This window comes from Entelurus aequoreus, linkage group LG02 (genome assembly GCF_033978785.1).
Source record: "Entelurus aequoreus isolate RoL-2023_Sb linkage group LG02, RoL_Eaeq_v1.1, whole genome shotgun sequence".
NCBI lineage: Eukaryota > Metazoa > Chordata > Actinopteri > Syngnathiformes > Syngnathidae > Entelurus > Entelurus aequoreus.
Window position 1 is genome coordinate 13,033,413 of NC_084732.1, and position 21,614 is coordinate 13,055,026.

Consider the following 21,614-nt stretch of genomic DNA (forward strand, 5'->3'; position numbering starts at 1 on the left):
CAGTGTTTTTTTTTACTTACAAAAAATATCATTTGAATTGTGCAGCGTTTTTTTTTACTTGCAGAAAAAAATCTATACTTGCGAATCGTTTTGTTACTTGCAGAAAATTGTTTTTATACTTGCAAATACTTTTTTTACTTGTAGACATTTTTTTTTACTTGGCCAGTGTTTTTTTTTTACTTGCAAAAAATATTTTTTGAATTGTGCATCGTTTTTTTACTTGCAGAAAAAAACATTTTTATACTTACGAATCGGTTTTTTTAATTTGGAGAAAATAAGTTTTTATATTTGCAAATCGTTGTTGTACTTGCAGACTTGGCCAGTATGTTTTGTTACTTGCAGAAAGTTTTTTTTATACTTGCGAATCATTTTGTGACTTGTAGGAAACAAAATGTATACTTGTGAATCATTGGGTGTTTAGTAAAAACATTTTTTGGGGTGTTTTTGGAGTTTGTTTTTGGAGTTTTTTTTGGCAGCACTCCATACTATCCAATCACCGGAAGTGCCACAATTGAGCACCAGTTTATTGTGAAAAGGTTGGCCGGAAACAGCGAGGATTGGCGGGAGTGTTTCCCCCCCCCCCGCCTCCCACTGTGAAGAAGGAGGTGTTGAGTGTTCACTTGGGTGTTGCCTCCATCTCAGACTGGAGCATTGAGATTGCCAGAGCCGCTACTCGCCGCCGTCCCGTTAACGCACCTCGCCTACAAAGAAGCTAAAAAAAAGCCACCATGGGAGTCGAAGGCTGCACCAAATTCATCAAGTACCTGCTCTTCTTCTTCAACTTCATCTTCTGGGTAAGCAGCCACCATTTACTACCCTTTATTTTATTTTATTTTGGAAAAGCGCCTCGGTTCTGCTCCTTTTGGACGGAGGCTGGCTTCTGGATGCAGAAGTGTGGACGTCAAAAGACGGGGGGGATATGACGCGTGTTGAGGCTCTTCAATGGCGGACAAAAACAACACGATAGGTCGAACTAACCCGCTAGGAATAAAAATGAACGCTCGGCTTATGTAATTAAAGTCACACAAAGGCGCGATTGTATCGTCGTTAACGTCATAAAATTTCTTTGAAGACTAAAGACGCTGGATTTCTGTTATCGTGCGATACCTTTTGATTTTCTCTCCGATTCGATACCGAGTAAAAATCAGACCGATATCCGATACTTTTTTAAAATATACTGGTGAAATTTAAAAAGTAGTGTTTTTTTTAAAGCTCAGGTCACTTTTATTTGTTCTTCCAGAGGCAATGGTATTGACACAGAATTATTATTTTTTTAATTTTTATTTTATTTTATAAACCTTTATTTATAATATGCAGCATTTACATATAACTAAGTTAAAAGTTATAGTACCACATGTAATTTCACCACCAGGTGTGGTGAAATTACTCTCTGCATTTGACCCATCCCCTTTCCCCCCACCCCCCCTGGAGGTGAGGGGAGTAGTGAGCAGCAGCGGTTGCCACGCTCGGGAATCATTTTGGTCCAAACCTTGATGCTGAGTGCCAAGCAGGGAGGCAATTAGTCCCATTTTTTTGTAGTCTTTGGTATGACTCGGCCGGGGTTTTAAACTCACAACCTCCCAGTCTCAGGGCGTAAAACTCCAACCACAAGGCCACTGTTCTTTAAATCAGATTAATCTCGCTCTAGAACTGTGGTTAATATTTGCTTGCATAAGTAATATTTGCTTAAAAACATACCCTTTTATTTGGATACAAATGCAATTTTGTAGTTAGAATGTCGTACAGGAACATTTTCCAAATGTTTTACTGAACTGCAAGTCATTCATTTGCTAAAAACTTGGTGACAGTAAGAATTAGGTGCACATTTTTTGTTTTCCCTGACTTAAGTTATGATTAACTTAACATAATAAAAATAAACATTTTTTTTCAACAGGAGTATGTCCTGCTTTTAACTTAAAAGAGAATAAATTCAGTGTGCAGCTTTAAGATAGAGCAGGTCTTTAACTTTCATCACCATGAAAACTACTGTTGACAAAAAGAGAGGTAAGATATTTGTTTCACGAATACAACATTTTAATTGTGCTTTTATTATGTAGGAGATCTCCTCTCCTCATTTTTTTGTTTTGAATTTTATAAACCTTTATGTATAATATGCAACATTTACATACAATCAAGAAATAATAATAATCAAAACAAGTACAGAAACAGTACAAAACCGCGCCGAAGGGTTGTAAATCCAATAAAGTAACTAAAATAGAATGCTATGTATATATATATATATATATATATATATATATATATATATATATATATATGTATATATATATATATATATATATATATATATATATATATATAAAAAAAAAGGGCTGCAACTAACGATTAATTTGATAATCGATTAATCTGTCAATTATAACTTCGATTAATAATCGGATAAAAGAGACAAACTACATTTCTATCCTATCCAGTATTTTATTGAAAAAAAACAACATACTGGCACCATACTTATTTTGATTATTGTATCTCAGCTATTTGTAAATGTTGCAGTTTATAAATAAAGGTTTATTAAAAAAAAAAAAAGCCTCTGCGCATGCGCATAGCAAAGATCCAACGAATCGATGACTAAATTAATCGGCAACTATTTTTATAATCGATTTAATCGATTAGTTGTTGCAGCCCTTTTTTATATATATATATATATGGAACACAGCATCATAGTCTTCACAGCTTAAAAAGTAGTGTCTTTCGTGCGGAATAATCTTCAAATGACAGAAAAGCACAACACGAAACAAATGGCTTTATTTTTTATCTTATTTTGGTTCCGCTCTGTATCACTCGTCTCCAAGTAGTCCGCAATAAAATGGTTGCTGTTTTATAATACTCAGTGACTTATTTTAATTGCCAGTCGTTTTGCGCACCTACCAAGGCGGAAGAAAAAGTATTTCCCACCATTCGTGTTTCTTTTAAACAAGGTCCCAGTGATTTAGTTACTTTGTCCTGTGTTCCTGTTAATTATCTCAAAAGTATCAATATTTTGATTTGAGAATTGGTATTGGAGCATAAAGCTCTGGTATGGACGATATCCATATTTCAGTATCGATTCGCACATCACTACATCCTAGGTCCAAACAAGTAAAATGTAAGGATGACTTTCTTTCTGTGTGTGTGTGTGTCTATGTTGGAATGGACGACTCTTGGTGGTTTCCATTTGATGAGTCAATGCCGTGTGTGTGTTCTTGTATTTCGTTCCTTCTTGAGACATCAACAAGGAAAAGTACCGTCCATATGAGGACCGGTGAACAAGTTGCGACCGAAATCATGGTCCCAATACGGTAAACCATTGCATCTAATAGAGAATGCCTCGTTTGCACCCCTGGTGGTGAAATCTATCAAAATTAATGTGGTCCCAAAAAGGAGGGATTTTTCAAATTGACTGTGTGTCGCTTTTAAAAGTGCTCCCCCTCTGGTCGACATATGAAATAACAAGTGTGTGTAAAAAATTTGAAGTGCTCCCCATGTGGCCAACGTATGTAATAACAAGTGTGTGTAAGAAATTGAAATGCGCCCCCATAGGCCAAAATTAATACAAAAAAATAAATATGTATATAGAGACATACTGTAATAACTTGAAGTAAATAATGAAGAGTAAAAACCAATTACAAACAAAATTCAAAAGCATTTTTTTTACTAAAAGCAGTCTTTTTCGCAGTGTCGACTTTTTCCTTATAAGATTGGGAACAGTTTCTCATATTCTTTCTGTTTCTGTAATATTGCAATATTTTCTTGTAAAATATTAGTTCTTCATGTAAAATTATTACTTTTTAATGCAAAATGGTGACATTTGTCATATAAACAGATTTTCATAACAATATTGCCATTTTTTTTTGTTGTTCTTGTAAAATAGTGACATATTTTGAGTAAAATGATGACTTTTGTCAAGTAAAATTTCGATTGCAACACCAAATTGGCCCTAGAGTGTGAATGTTGTCTGTCTATCTGTGTTGGCCCTGCGATGAGGTGGCGACTTGTCCAGGGTGTACCCCGCCTTCCGCCCGAATGCAGCTGAGATAGGCTCCAGCACCCCCCCGCGACCCCAAAAGAGACAAGCGGTAGAAAATGGATGGATGGATTATAATATTGCCAAGATTTTAAAGTTTTCTTATAAAACTGTGACTTCTGTCGAGTAAAATTACGACTCTTTTCATAAATTTGCCAACATTTTAAGCTTTTTTTGTAAAATTGCGACTTTTATCATAATATTGCACAAATGTTCAGTTTTCCTTGTAAAATTTTGGCTCACGTTGAGTAAAATGATGACTTTTATCATAATACTGCCAAAATTCTAAGTTTTTCTTAGATAAATTGTGACCCTTTTCTTGGGAAATTCCAACTCATTTTTCACAACAAGCTTTTTTATATTTGCATAGTTTGCATATATTAGTAATGTTGTAAATACACATCTTTATATATCTAAAAAGGGTGGTCTTAAAGAGGTAGGCATTTTTGGAGATCTCAAGAAGGTAACAAATACAAGAATGTGTGTGTGTGCTGGTTGAAGTCTGGTGGAAAATTTTGAGGATGTGAAAGTTTAACTTGCCTTGTGGTCGCCGCCTCCAGTTGTGATTTACGTTGTCGTTGTTATATTTGTGTTGATGTTGTCGAGTAGAGCCCACGCAGTGTGGAGAGTAAGTACGTTATGGTTCAGTCATTATGGGCACCGGTCTGGGATATTCCCAACTTTTGCATCCACTGAGTCACTGGCTGTGATCCGTTCTTTCCACACTCTTCCATCATCAGCTGCAGGGGCTGTGGCCGCGCCGTGACGTCACTCCTCCCGAGGCCGCTGCAAGAGCTTAAATGATTAATAGCATGTGATTAAAGAGGACTAATAACTCGGTGTGGACAATTTGTGAAAACACGAGGGATGGAACGCCGTTTTCCGCTCCGAGGCGGCAGGACACACTGACTCGACGCTTTTGTTTTGGCAGAAACGAAACTAAGAACACGATTGTGCTCTCGATTGACAGCAACACGCAATTTCCTTTCCAACAAGCCTCGACAGCCAGTTTCCGCACCCGGTAAACTTTAGAAGAAAATATATTGGCCGCACCGGCCGCAGATATATATACGTTGTGAAAACAGTTAGATACAGAGCAAGATTTTGTAAATGTTTTTCTACATTATTTAAATTGTTTCCAAAGCAGAAGCTAGGTTTCCAATCAGCTAAACCAGGGGTCCTCAAACTACGGCCCGCGGGAAGTCCCAAGTTATAAAAAAATATATATATACCGTATTTTTCGGAGTATAAGTCGCACCAGCTGGAAATGCATAATAAAGAACGAAAAAAACATACATACAGTAAGTCGCACTGGAGTATAAATCGCATTTTTTGGGGAAATTTTTTTGATAAAGCCCAACACCAAGAATAGACATTTGAAAGGCAATTTAAAATAAATAAAGAAAAGTGAACAACAGGCTGAATAAGTGTACGTTATATGAGGCATAAATAACCAACTGAGAACGTGCCTGGTATGTTAACGTAACATATTAATGGTAAGAGTCATTCAAATAACTATAACATATAGAACATGCTATACGTTTACCAATCAATCTGTCACTCCTAGTCGCTAAATCCCATGAAATCTTATACGTCTAGTCTCTTACGTGAATGAGCTAAATAATATTATTTGATATTTTACGGTAATGTGTTAATAATTTCGCACATAAGTCGCTCCTGAGTATAAGTCACACCCCCGGCCAAACTATGAAAAAAACTGCGACTTATAGTCCGAAAAATATGGTATATATATATTTTTTTTTAATTATTATTTTTAAAAATCTGTCCTTTCTAATCCATTTTCTACCACTTGTTACTCTTTGTGTCTTCTATCCGCTCAGGCAAATCATATAGTCTAAAAATGCATTTTCCCACGTGACATCCTCACATTTTAAATATGTATATATTAGCGCTGCAACTAACGATTCATTTTATAATCGATTAATCTGTCGATTATTACTTCGATTAATCGATAATAATAATAATCGGATAAAAGAGACAAACTAAATTTCTATGCTTTCCAGTATTTTATTGAATAAAACAGCATACTGGCACCATACTTATTTTGATTATTGTTTCTCAGCTGTTTGTACATGTTGCAGTTTATAAATAAAGGTTTATATAAAAAAAAAAAAAAAAAAAAAAAGCCTATACGCAAAGCATAGATCCAACAAATCGATTACTAAATTAATCGCCAACTATTTTTATAATTGATTTAAACGTTTAGTTGTTGCAGCCCTAATACATATATTTTGGGGCTGCAACTAACGATTAATTTGATAATCGATTAATCTATCGATTATTACTTCGATTAATCGATTAATAATCGGATGAAAGAGACAAACTACATTTCTATCCTTTCCAGTATTTTATTGAAAAAAACAGCATACTGGCACCATACTTATTTTGATTATTGTTTCTCAGCTGTTTGTACATGTTGCAGTTTATAAATAAAGGTTTATTTAAAAAATATATATATATTTATTTTATTTTATTTTTTTAAAAAGCCTCTGCGCATAGCATAGATCCAACGAATCGATGACTAAATTAATCAGCAACTATTTTTATAATCGATTTTAATCGATTTAATCGATTAGTTGTTGCAGCCCTAATATATATATATATATATATATATATCCCGGCCAAATTTTTTTTAACCCAATGCGGCCCCCGAGTCAAAAAGTTTGGGGACCCCTGAGCTAAACAGATATACAGACGTTGACGGTGACGTTTTGGTGAATTGACTGAGGAATTTGTAAACTGAAACAATACAAAAAGAATGCCGTAAGTTAATAATACTAACACAGACACTCGTAAATGCGTTAGCATATTCGCTAATGCTATTACGATAGCACGTACAAATATGCATGAAAACACTCTTACAGACATCACACATGGGACGGTTTAGTACAAGGGACGTCAAAGTCAAATACATCAGAGGGCCAAAAAAAAACTAATTTGCTACAAGCCAAGGTTAAATGTTTATTAAAAGATATTAAAATGATTGCACATAACCTTTTGAACCAATACCTAACACAGTGTACTGTATTTTATTGAATGATTAAAGGAATAATCCAACATTTTTGTATGGCTCTGTCACTAATTTAAGATCACAGACAAAAAATAACTTACTTCAAAGCAGGCGGCTGTGGCCTGCGGGCCGGTTCTAATACTAATCAAATATCATCCCGGGGATCCGGCCCGCGGGCCTTGACACCAGTGGTTTAGTAAGTATGAATTGTTGTAGTTATGTTGTAAAACTTTGAAAAATCCTCTCGAGCCAAAACGCTATGGGCGATTATACTTCCGGTTCAAGGCATTGAAGCAGGAAGTACATTTTCAACACCTGCAGTGAGCAAGCTCGTCCAAAAGATGGCGCCATAGCACAAACAATAACACCACATTTAAGTGTTTCTGCTTGGGTTTAATGAAAACCATTGAGCACAAAAAACATTATGGCCGCTAGCGGCGAAAAATCCATAAAACCGTTTTCTAAGCCGCAGGGTTCAAAGCGCAGGAAAAAAGTAGCGGCTTATAGTCAAATTCACTGTAACTTTTTTCTTTTGACATTTCTTGATTCCATGCATGAATGTATTGTGCCATGAGTGAGTGTGCCATGTTTTCGACGAGGTGGATTATTTTGTCCTTCCGGGATCTCCTATTACAAAAACAGCAGATAGGCTATTGGATGTTTCTTTGAGGCAGAATTAGACTAAGGCTTTGTTCACACTGCAGGCCAAATCCGAATTTTTTTTGGCCCATATGTTATTTCCATCGGATTTTTTAATGTCAATGTGAACGCTGCAATTCGGAATATGTCAAATCTGACTCATTCGTATGTGGATTTAAAACAGACATGTATGCGATGTGACTGCAGTCTGAACGATCAGGTCGCGTCTATGCGAGCAGTACGTCACCCAAAAGCGACAAGCGTCAAAGGAATAGTTGACCATCAGAATCAGAAATACTTTATTAATCTCCGAGGGGAAATTAAGATTTTCAGCACAATCCCATTCAAGAGCAGACAAACATTACAGGGAGACAGAACAGGATCGCTGACGGGTCTGCCAACTTCCGGCGGCCATTACAAAAAAGGTGAGAAACAGGTAAACGTTGGGGTGAGAAAAAAAATATTCAGTCTAAGCATGGGCTCCTGGAGAGGTGGTCCAGACTGAGGCCAAGGGGAAAAAACCTCATAACCATATAACAAATAAGCATGTGTGTAAGAGGGAAACGTCAAAGAACACAAAGGACATTAAAGACATTAAAAGAGCAGAGCTGATGCAACCAGCCATTTCTACATACAGCTACAAAAGTAAAACAAAGACAACAACAAAAATAGCATATACACTGTGGTGCCCTCTGCGGTGTTCCACACCATCGTCTTCTGGGGTGGGGGGAGCATGGCCAGGGACAGGAGCAGACCCATCAAAGCAATTGTTAATTATTGGGGCGGTGTAGCTCGGTTGGTAGAGTGGCCGTGCCAGCAACTTGAGGGTTCCAGGTTCGATCCCCGCTTCCGCCATCCTAGTCACTGCCGTTGTGTCCTTGGGCAAGACACTTTACCCACCTGCTCCCGGTGCCACCCACACTGGTTTAAATGTAACTTAGATATTGGGTTTCACTATGTAAAGCGCTTTGAGTCTATATACAATAAATATAATTCACTTCACTTTACTTCAACCAAGAGAGCCGACTCCACCCTCGGCCGCCCACCAACTCTCGGCCAGTGTCCAGTCCGCATGGATGAGCGAGAATGCGTCTTAAGGAACGAGCAGAAAGCAGGCGAAAATAACGTCTTTAGGAACTCACGTCGATGTTACACCACTCATGTCATTTCCTTGCCCGTATGTGGGCTCTGTACCGAGGATGTCGTTGTGGCTTGTACAGCCCTTTGAGACACTTGTGATTTAGGGCTATATAAATAAACATTGATTGATTGATTGATGTCTGCGTGTCGGTTTGCGTTAGACACCACGTGTTGCGAAATGTGAACGACTAAGTAAAAATTGGACATCCTACTCTGCAGTGTGAACTAGTGCTGCAACTAACAACTAATTTGATAATCGATTAATCTGTCAATTATTACTTCGATTAATAATCGGATAAAAGAGACAAACTACATTTCTATCCTTTCCAGTATTTTATTGGGGAAAAAACAGCATACTGGCACCATAGTTATTTTGATTATTGTTTCTCAGCTGTTTGTAAATGTTGCAGTTTATAAATAAAGGTTTATAAAGAAAAGAAAAAAAAAGTAGCCTCTGCGCATAGCATATATCCAACGAATCGATGACTAAATTAATCGCCAACTATTTTTATAATCGATTTAATGGATTAGTTGTTGCAGTCCTAGTGTGAACGTAGCCAATGAGGAGTTTTGCAATGGTGATGGTAATAAAAAAAAAAAAAAAGGATTTATATAAATTAAAAACACATGGAACCGAGAAATGGTAAGCAAGAAATGTATCATTGACATTTTTCGCAAAACAATCTAGTTCCGGTTAAAAAGTCGGCTCAAATGCCTGTTAACTGTCTTTTGGAAGCATTGAAGCTCGAATTAAAATTAACGCAAGTAGCACTGTAACTAATGCACATTTTAACATGATCCATATAAAACTGAGACTTTGGGTTTTGCGTACATCCATCTACTTCCGCTTATCCGAAGACGGGTCGCGGGAGCAGCAGCCTAAGCAGAGAAGCTCAGCCTTCCCTCTGCCCGGCAACTTCGTCCAACTCTTCCCGAGGCGTCCCCAAGGTCAGCTGGGAGACATAGTCTCTACAGTGAGTCCTGGGTCTTCCTTGTCTCCTCTTACAATTCGGACGAGCCCTCAAAACCACCCCAGGGATGCTCTTTCATTTCTTTTGGGAGTTGTTGTTGAGGCTTTTACTGCACATCAGTGGTCAATATCTCTTTACTGTGTTTGAGTGCTTCACTCCTCATTGCAGTTGTTCCTGTTACAAATGTGTGTGTGTGTGTGTTTTCTCCCTCACACAGATAACAAGCCTCGGTGCGAGAGAACCAATCCCAAACACTTTAATAACATTCCACTCTCGGCTGACACAGAGCAGCTTGTTAAATAATATTTACTACATTAGTACGCCTTCAAAATGCCCACATTAAAATATAAAAACATAATCTGCTTGGGTTTAAGCCATAATAGGTGCATACACAAATATAATAACGTGTTAAAGTAGAAATACTACTAATATTCCCTGTCTTCAGGGTTCACATGTCTCGTTGCGGCACATTACAGTACTTTTTGGATTCAAGACTGCCAGTAGGATCTATTCTGGCGATGGAATGACCATATTAATGTTTTTTATTAGTCCTGCAGGAAGCTCTCATTGGTCACTTTTGTACCACAGGAAGAGCGCAAATGAATCTCACACACACACACACACACACACACACACACACACACACACACACACACACACACACACACACACACACACACTCACACACAGCTTGTACATTGTAATACAGGGTTTTCCCCAAATTGCAAATATACTTGTGGCATTAGGGGCGTGGCTAGAGGTGTGGTTAATATGACATCATCATATCATTTTCATACTCTGTACTGATGAATAAATGTTATTTTAAAAAGGCTTAAAAAACATTTTAAAAACAAATTAGTATTTGCACATATTTTCCTTATATTGTTTTGCTGTATATTTAAATTTGTACTGGTTATTGTACAACTTTGTTGACAATGTTGAGACTTCCCTAATCCTTTTAGTGACTTTTCCTTAAACGACTAGCAACAAATCGAGCATTTTTTTCTGGTGTTATTGAAGACTTTACTTTACTCTTTACTTCTGTCACTGCAGCGAGTCTGAGTCACACTTGCATTGTGCTGCTGCTTCAGCTGCCATTTTCTCTCCTTTAAAAGCCTCTTAGTATTTGCACTTTGCACATTTTTAATAGCTGTCCAGAGATACAGTAAATCTCGTATATATTAAAGTACGTCCACATTGCAGACATGCTGCCTCCCACTACAGACAACCGCGTGCATCATATTGACCTACAAATTATTGCCTATAAAGAATATTATCGCCTTTTTTTGGAGACCAAATTAACCACTGATGTAATGATAATACATGAAAATAATGCAAGTATACCCTTTAAAATGCACTTAACTTTTAACATTGTAATTGAAATGTAAACTTTTAAATACCAAGTTAAATGAAAATAATGTAAGCAAAATATTGTACTTGGAAGAAAAAAAATCACAACCAAAATCAATAAAATAGATTCTGTTTCTGTTAAGGAGGGGCTGGGGGACCCTCAAGTACATAAACAAAATGGCTAAATAAAGTTATTGTGACCGAAATGATCACGATTAGCATTATTATCGTGTTATGGTATGGTATGCAGACTGGACACTGGCCGAGAGTTAGTGGGTGGCCGAGGGTGGAGTTGGCTCTCTTGGTTGCTTTGTTGGGTCTGCTCCTGTCTCTGACCATGCTCCCCCCCACCCCAGCAAACAATGGCGTGGAACACCGCAAACGCCACCATAGTGTACAGTGTTTCCCACACATTCATTTATTTCTGGCAGCCCGCCACGAAAGAATTACATCCGCCACAAATTTTTTATTTTTTATTTTATTTTTTTATTTGTCCTGTCCAACTTCTCAGGCAAATCATATAGTTGATGTAGATGCCCATATAGGCTGTTCAGATTTACTTTACAAAAGAGAAGTGTGGGATACTTCTCTTGTTGCCTTATTTGTATATGACCACTACTGTTTTCTGTTTATTTGTTACTGACTGTGGCAGGACACCTCTGCTTCTGTTTCACTTTATGTTGCTGGTAAATAATATGGTTGTAGTACTAGGCTAAAGTTAAATGATTTAGTATGCACTAATTAAAGGGGCAGAGCTTTAAGAGACATTTTAGCTTTTGTATTTTATAAGATATATTTTTTGTAAGAACCACAATTAATACATATATTTCAGTGAATAACTTATTGTTCAAATCTGTATATAAATATGTGCATAAAGTGTTGTAATTATATTGTAAAATGGATGGATGGATGGACGTTTAAAACAAAACTGTTATTATTAATTAGTAAGTATACATTTTTTTAGCCTTTTTAGAGAAAATCATATCATTGTAGTAAATTATGCAAATTACTCGATGATGTCATGGTGACCACGCCCATAGCCACGCCCCCACCGCCACAGGTATCTTGGCAGTTTATGGGAAACACTGGTGTATATGGGTGTTGAAATTGTGTTTCTGTTTGGGTGCTTGTCTATGCACGGTGCAATTGTGTGTGCGCAATATATATTTTTGGTTAATAATTTTTTTGTTTTACTCTTACTTTTGTAGCAGTATGTAGAAATGGCACTACTGGAGTGACAGCTGGTTAATATCGTTTATCGGCAATAATTTGTAGGTCAATACATCGTCGAGCAGCATTTGTTATCAGCCCAGGCCAACATACAATATATTACTTAAATTTGTTCTAACGTAAAAAAAAATCCACATTTTTAAGGTGTAGCGGCTTTTATTTTGTCGTGGCGGTGCGCCACAATCAATTACATGTAGGGGAAACCCTGTAATACCCCAATAACATACACTGGGACTCTAAAATATTAAACACTATCCTTCCAGGAGGCTGTTTAACCTTTTGACTTGAATTATAGGAAAGTTTTTTCCCCATAGGAAAATATAAATGAATAAATAGAACTAATCTGTTCCAGGGTCCAACTGTATTAACTGTGAAGGCAAGACACTCTTAACTGGCATGCAATGATTGTGTCAAGTAATCGCCGTTATTGATAATAATAATGCGGAAACATGAACAATAGCTTAGATAAGTGGTTTCTCAATTATTTTCTAGAGATGTCCGATAATATCGGATTGCCAATATTATCGGCCGATAAATGTTTTAAAATGTAATATCGGAAATTATCGGTATCTGTTTCAAAAAGTAAAATGTATGACTTTTTATAAACGCCGCTGTACGGAGTGGTACACGGACGTAAGTAGAAGTACAGAGCGCCAATAAACCTGCGTGCCGGCCCAATCACATAATATCTACGGCTTTTCACACACACAAGTGAATGCAAGTCATACTTGATCAACAGCCATACAGTTCACACTGAGGGTGGCGTATAAACAACTTTAACACTGTTACAAATATGCGCCACACTGTGAACCCACACCAAACAAGAATGACAAACACATTTCGGGAGAACATCCGCACCGTAACACAACAGAACAAATACCCAGAACCCCTTGCAGCACTAACTCTTCCGGGACGCTACAATATACACCCCCCGCTACCTCCTACACCCCCCCCCCCCGGCTCAACCCCCCCCCCCCCCCAACCCTGCACACCTCAGCCTCCTCATGCTCTCTCAGGGAGAGCATGTCCCAAATTCCAAGCTGCTGTTTTGAGGCATGTTAAAAAAAATAATGCACTTTGTGACTTCAATAATAAATATGGCAGTGCCATGTTGGCATTTTTTTCCATAACTTGAGTTGATTTATTTTGGAAAACCTTGTTACATTGTTTAATGCATCCAGCGGGGCATCACAACAAAATTAGGCATAATAATGTGTAGGGCTGCAACATCTAATCGATTAAATCGAATAAAATCGATTATTAAAATAGTTGCCGATTAATTTAGTCATCGATTCGTTGGATCTATGCTATGCGCATGCGCAGAGGTTTTTTTTAATTTTTTTAATACATTTTTATTTATAAACTGCAACATGTACAAACAGCTGAGAAACAATAATCAAAATAAGTATGGTGCCAGTATGCTGTTTTTTTTCAGTAAAATACTGGATAAGATGGAAATGTAGTTTGTCTCTTTTATCCAATTATTAATCGATTCATCGAAGTAATAATCGACAGATTAATCGATTATCAAATTAATCGTTAGTTGCAGCCCTAATAATGTGTTAATTCCACGACTGTATATATCGGTATACATATGTATGTATGTATGTATGTATGTATGTATGTATGTATATAATCAGAATCGGTAATTAAGAGTTGGACAATATCGGAATATCGGATATCGGCAAAAAAGCCATCATCGGACATCTCTATTATTTTCTGTCATGTCAGAATTTAAATACTCTTGGTAACCTGGGGCCGTACTTATCAAGCTTCTTAGAATTACTCCTAAGAAGTCTGCTAAGAGTTGACTTAAGAGTAAATAAATTCTTGGCTGAAAGCTGCACTTAAAAGTTAGTTATCAAGCGTCTTACTCACACTTTCAGCGAAGTGTAGGACTGAATCTTAAGTGTCACACTCAGAGCTGAATTACGACATTACTATGTGCCGTAAACGGAATTTTAGGTGACGTCATTTCTGTGTCCATAGAAATGACCAATCACGGAAGGGAATCCGTTGTCTAAGAATAAAGAAATATCTTGGATATATTTAAGTGGACAATGGGAGTGTATATTTTGACAATAAACTACAAAATAATACAAAACAAACTAGTCCCCGCCGGCACTCACGCTACCGCTCCCTCTCTTCTATCGCCCACACACTCACTGACGTCACTCACCTCACGGCCACACACATACGCTACTGTCATAACATTTTCTTTCCAATTCATTAATTAGGCAAATAATTTGAAACTGGTGTGGGTGGCTCTATATATACTAGCCCACTGCAGCCACATGCAGAAATCAACAAGGAATCGAAAAGTATTAAATCTGTGACAAAAATAATATCCGCTCTGTCTAAACGATACCGTTTGATCAGCTGCTCGTCATCAAAAAAAAACAAAAACATTGTTCCGTTCCCTGAACGTTCGCGCACGTCTCTCTCGCCTCAGTGCCATCCCCTACTGGCAACTCCTAACCACTTAAGACACCTCTGAAGGTCTGTTAAATATCATGGAGAATAGGAGTGATTCTTAGACTTAAGAACGTTGATAAAAAGCTTTTATTCTTAAGTTTGAGAGTAGGACTAAATTTCGCAAATTCTCAGGACTTAAGTGTTAAATGGCATTCTAAGAAGCTTGATAAGTACGGCCCCTGATAGTTATCTGCACAGACCCCTGTTTGTGTTTTTTTGATTGATTGATTGAAACTTTTATTAGTAGATTGCACAGTACAGTACATATTCCGTACGATTGACCTCAAAATGGTAACACCCGAAGACGTTTTTCAACTTTTTTAAGTCGGGGTACACGTTGATCAATTCATGGTGTTGCTGGCATACAAACGCATGTTTATCAAAATAAATTAGTACAATTAGCCGAGATGACCACACAATTACCAAGTGACGTCTGTGTGATACTCAAAACAGGGGAAAAAAAGTACAAACGATTCAATAATCCTGAAAAAACTATTTCTCACGCCCCCCTGACACCTCACAGTGACCCGCCCCCACCCCACTGTTTGAGAAAAGCGCCGGCATCCGTGATAATATGCAGAAAAACGTTTAACCAGGCTGTGATGCAAAGTGTTGTTTCATGAGCCCAATTAGGTGTAACAACGGCATCCGTATATGTTGCAAAGTGTCTTGCCGCATCACTGCAACCCCCACCCACCATGCTGGCTTTTTAACACGCCAGGCCACTTTGGAGCTTTTAGCACGGCCGACTAGTCCGGTCGCCGCGATGGAAACGTGCGCTCCATCAGCCGGCCTCCTGTTTCCATAAATCACTGTTGGACACTGAGAGGGTTAAGAGGTTGCAAGTGGTGGGAGGAAAGCCTCCGTTGGGTGTTAGAGGGGTCTCGTGGGAAAATGGAGACCACACCCCATCCCCCATTCCTCCAGCATGCCCTGCATTCTGTCGGCCCTACCCCCCTCCCTACTAAAATAGTCATGTTGGACCCCGCCTCACTCTGATTGGACAACTGGGCGCCTGGACTTGGTCGTGTTTTGCCCCGTCTCACGGTACACTTGTGAAAGCATAAGCAAAGACGTTCGCTGCAGCGGCGCCCGCTCCGAGCTAACTTCGTGGAATGTGCGACTACAAGCGCAACAGATGGTCGAGCGATCAGCGTGTGCTCGCCATCAAGCGTCTTCTCTTTGTCTGGAGCTGCTCACACGGGCCTCGGGGGTCTTCGGACATGATTGCAGCTTCAGAACGTGTTCGCGTGATTGACATATGGCGGCGAATTTGTCCTGGAAAATCCACAGAAGTTGGAGACCAGGGGTATCCAAAGTGCGGCCCCGGGGGCCATCTGCGGCGCGGAGTTAATTTTTTAACGGCCCGCAGCACTTCTAGAAATACTATGACAAAAAAAAAGTGGAATAAAAGAGCAAACAGGTGAAATATAAAGAGAAAAAAGTCGCAATGTTGACTCTTAATAGCACAAAGCTGCCATGTAAGACTGTTTATTTTTCATTGATGAATAATAACAAATCAATGTTGTTATGAATTATTTGTCTATTGAAAGCTCCAATTACTTCATATCAAATATTCCACTTTGAAATATTTTGTTGGGGGAAAAATGTTACATATTTTGTTTGCCATAAAAAAAACAACTAAGTTTTCTATGACAAAAAAGGCATTAAGCAAACAAACAAAAAACTATTAAGAAAATAATAACTTATAGGGCTGCGAATTTTTGGACACCACACAAATTGATTCGGTTCTTGGGGTAAGGATTCTCGATTCAAAATCAATACTTTTTAAAAATAACATTAAATGCCAGTTATATTATTAACTGCACAAAAATAGACAGACAGCTCTGATCAATTTCTTTATTACTAAAAAAGTTTTGTTTAATAAAATGCTACCCAAACATTTAATAAAGTCAAATACAAATAAGGCAACAAGAGAAGTATCCAACACTTCTCTTTTCTAAAGTAAATGTGTACAGCAGATAAGATCAACAATATGATTTGCCTGAGTGGCTAGACAGGACAGACAGAAAAAAATAATAACAAAATAATTTTTTAAATATAATTTAGATTTTTCTTAATTGATTAAGAATCGTTCCAAATATAAGAATCGTGATTAGTCTGAAAAGAGTTTTTATTTTTTTAAAAGTCCTAATAACTTATAATCGACGATTAGATCCGAAGTTGATCTAGAGATCTAAGCATTTAATGTAACAAAAAATATATTTAATTAAAAAAAGATCGAAGGTAGGGTCCTTTTGGATCCCTGAAAATGTTGTTGGATTTTTTTTTTTTTACTGTTTAAAAAATAAATAAAATAAAAATGTTGAAGTGAAATCAATGTTATGAATTATTGACCTATTTAAGCCTCCAATTACTTTTCGTCAAATATTCACTCAAAATTTTTTAGGGGGCAATAGTGCATAACATATATCATACTTGCCAACCTTCCCGTTTTTAGCGGGAGAATCCCGGTATTCAGCGCCTCTCCCGACAACCTCCCGGCAGAGATTTTCTCCCGACAAACTCCCGGTATTCAGCCGGAGCTGGAGGCCACGCCCCCTCCAGCTCAATGCGGACCTGAGACTGAGTGGGGACAGCCTGTTATCACGTCCGCTTTCCCACAATATAAACAGCTTGCCTGCCCAATGACATCATAACATCTAGGGCTTTTAGAGAGTAGAGTGCACAACTGCACACACAACAAGGAGACGTTCGAAGGGGAAGGTGTATGTTGCCTGTAAATATGTAGAACAGACTTCTCCATTGAACACGGTGGCCGAAATGATATACTCATCATGAACGGAGAAGTTAAACAGGACAATACTGGCATCTAATGGATAGCCACCGGAACACTGAAATTCAAGTATTTCTTTTATGTAAATAAAATATATATATATATATAGCTAGAATTAACTGAAAGTCAAGTATTTCATATATATATATATATGTATATGTGTATATATATATATGTATATATGACATATATATGTATATATATATATATGTATGTATATATATGTATATGTGTGTATATATATATATATATATATATATGTGTATATACATATAAATGTATATGTGTACAGGTATATATATATATATATATATATGTATGTATGTATGTATGTATGTATGTATATATGTATATATATATGTATGTATGTATGTATATATGTATATATATGTATATATATGTATATGTATGTATGTATGTATGTATGTATGTATGTATATGTATGTATGTAAATACTCGAGTTGGTGAATTCTAGCTGTAAATAACCACGCCCCCCCCCCCCCCCCCCCTATACTATAATGAGCATGTATAACTAGAATTCAAATTGGAACACTAAATATATTCCTGTATCTGCGCCTATATCCAGATCCTCACTGAAGGGCCCATGCACCACCCCTCTACTGCATTTTTGGTGTAATCCTGTTCTGCTGTTCAATCTTTATGTCAGTCTGACACAAAACAACAAAGCTAACGGCATACAGTTTGAGTTTTATTAGGCAGCAAGGGTGTTTACATTTTAAGCTTCTTACAGCACTCTGACTTGTCTTACTGGTAACTCCCATGTGAGGTGGCGAGGGGGGGGGCCCGTTACTAACGCATTGATGTGCGCGCGTGTTGAATTTCTTGGCTGCCGCTGTGTTGCTGCGGTTGCCAGGCAGCGGCTGTCCTTCGCTCTCGGAATGGCGCTCGCTCAGCACAGCGGAACACGGACAGGCGAGGGGAGTCTGTCTTGTCCCCCCCCGGTGGCGACATGGAGATGACGGCGCCTGTAAACTGCAAAGAGGGTGTTTGCTCTCCTTGTCTCCGTGCAATCGCGGCTTGTTTGCGTGGACGTTCAGCGGCGCCGAGACATCACTCTGACTCACTTGGGCAGGAGACGGTTGCAGAGGTTTTATTTCGGGCGTAGTGTTATGATGTGACGTTCCTACAATAACCAGAATGCTGTCCTTGTTTCCGACCAAGTCTCCTGCAACCACAAAGACTTGGAACACAGCAACATTGAACGTTGATGCCAAATACTGTACGCCGCGTTCATGAAGACTGGGACATTTCAAAGTGAATTGTTCCTCTCTGCTCAAGTTCCTACCCAAAAATGAGAATAATAAACCATACATAGCAGAGTTTCCTACAGATTGCATATATACTTGTGGTGGTGGGGGCGTGGCCGGGGCAGGATTGATTGATTGATTGAGACTTTTATTAGTAGATTGTACAGTACAGTACATATTCCGTACAATTGATCACTAAATGGTAACACCTGAATAAGTTTTTCATCTTGTTTAAGTCGTGGTCCAAGTTAAATCAATTCATGGTACAAATATAATACTATCAGCATAATACAGTCATCACACAAGTTAATCAACAGAGTCAGTGTTTCCCATAAACTGCCAAGATACCTGTGGCGGTGGGGGCGTGGCTATGGGCGTGGTCATATGACATTATCGAGTAATTTGCATAAATTATTACAATATGATTTTCTCTAAAAAGGCTCAAAAAATGTATACTTACTAATTAATAATAACAGTTTTGTTTTAAACGTCCATCCATCATCCATCCATCCATTTTACAATATAATTACAACACTTTATGTACATATTTATATACAGACTTGAACAATAAGTTATTCACTGAAATATATTTATGAATTGTGGTTCTTACAAAAATATATCTTATAAAAATATAAAAGCTAAAATGTCTCTTAAAGCTCTGCCCCTTTAATTAGTGCATACTAAATAATTTAACTTTAGCCTACTACTACAACCATATTATTTACCAGCAACATAAAGTGAAACAGAGGCAGAGGTGTCCTGCCACAGTCAGTAACAAATAAACAGAAAACAGTAGTGGTGGTAGATAGACACAAAGCTTCATCAAACATCTGATCCACTGAACAAAGAGCTCCAAAAATCTTGATCCTACACTTCTCTTTTGTAAAGTAAATCTGAACAGCCGATATGGGCATCTACATCAACTATATGATTTGCCTGAGAAGCTTGACAGGACACAAAAAAAAAAAAAAGTTTAAAATAATTTATTTTTTTGTGGCGGCCTTAATTCTTTCGTGGCGGGCCGCCACAAATAAATGAATGTGTGGGAAACACAGAGTATATACATTGAATTATTTACATTATTTAATAAGGATAATAAGGATAAACATGACGTTGGTATATAATTTGTATAATCGGCGATGATGCATATATTTGTTTTACAAAGGCTAAAAAAGTATCATACATTTAAAAACAAAGCTGTTCTTACCGTATTTTCCGGACTATAGAGCGCACCCACCAAATTTGAGGAAAAAACACTATTTTTCCTATATATTATCCACACCGGACTATAAGCGTAAAAAATCTGTTCTGAAATGAACTATTTACACTCTGAAATGAATTATTTACACAGAAAGATTTTTCAAATATTTTTTTGCACTTGTAAGTTTAATAAAACTAACACAGATACATAAATATGCATGAGCACACACTACAGACATCACACAAGGAACGGTTCAGTAAGTATAAAAAGTTTTTTTTAGTTATCTTGTATTTTGCTGTGGCTGTGCACCATAATCAAACTACATGTAGGGCAGGGGTGTCCAAACTAGGGCCCGCGGGCCAGGTGCGGCCCGCCGGTGTCTTCAAATGGGCCGATAAGCAATTTGGCCAAGCGTGGTGTGTTCATATAATATACAAAGAATCAACGGTCTGATAGCTGACATTTTGTCGCCATCTGGTGGCCAATTAAAATAACTCAAGCAGTGGGCACTAATTGTACATCATTGTGAATATGTGCACAGCAATTACTTATGACCCAATCCAAACAACCTTCCCTAGTCATGGTGCAGGGAAAAAAAAGTCGACCAGCAGAAAAATTCAACAAACATGGTCACACATAACACAACCTGCTCATTGAACTTTGTGGATATCATTAAAAAAAACTTGAAATCAGCATTTATAAAAAAAATCTAAACTATACCTATTTAAATCCATTACAAGGGATGATGGGGAAAATGCAAAACACTCTGATTGATTAAAAACTTTTAAGGAGGTTGTCACGAAAGTAAGGGGTCGAATTTTCACATGCTCTTGATAACCATTTATAAATGATTCATTATGATTCTATTGTATTATTCTAATGTGTAATTTCTTATATACAAATTACAAATTTATTAATTTATATTTAAATACCCCTGTTGTAGGGGAAAAGCTGACTCATGTCATTTGACAATTGTAAATGAGTTCCCAGCACAGTATTTCAACATGATCTTGTGTTGAGTGGAGACAGCACCTTTTAACAACAATTATCATTTACCCCTACTATCATTACACATCAGTGGCCTTGTGGTTAGAGTGTCCGCCCTGAGTCATACCAAAGACTATAAAAATGGGACCCATTACCTCCCTGCTTGGCACTCAGCATCAAGGGTTGGAATTGGGGGTTAAATCACCAAAATGATTCCTGAGCGTGGCCACCGCTGTTGCTCACTGCTCCCCTCTCCTCCCAGGGGGTGGAACAAGGGGATGGGTCAAATGCAGTGGGTAATTTCACCACACCTAGCGTGTGTCTGACTATCAGTGGTACTTTAACTTTTAACTAGAACAGGTGGTCCAACACTAAATTGGCCCTAGTGTGTGAATGTGAGTGTGAATGTTGTCTGTCTGTCTGTCTGTGTTTGCCCTGCGATGAGGTGGCGACTTGTCCAGGGTGTACCCCGCCTTCCGCCCGAATGCAGCTGAGATAGGCTCCAGC

At 37.8% G+C, this 21,614-nt stretch overlaps 1 protein-coding gene across 1 annotated transcript in view; it reads left to right on the plus strand.

The window, feature by feature from the left end:
* The first annotated feature begins 579 nt into the window (after nucleotides 1–579).
* The window catches only part of LOC133630497 (CD81 antigen-like), a 58,253-nt gene continuing 37,218 nt past the window's right edge, over nucleotides 580–21,614 (plus strand). Inside the window, exon 1 of the mRNA XM_062022112.1 lies at nucleotides 580–794. Coding sequence (XP_061878096.1) covers nucleotides 729–794 — 66 coding nt within the window. The 5' untranslated portion in view covers nucleotides 580–728. The remainder of the gene's footprint in view (nucleotides 795–21,614) is intronic.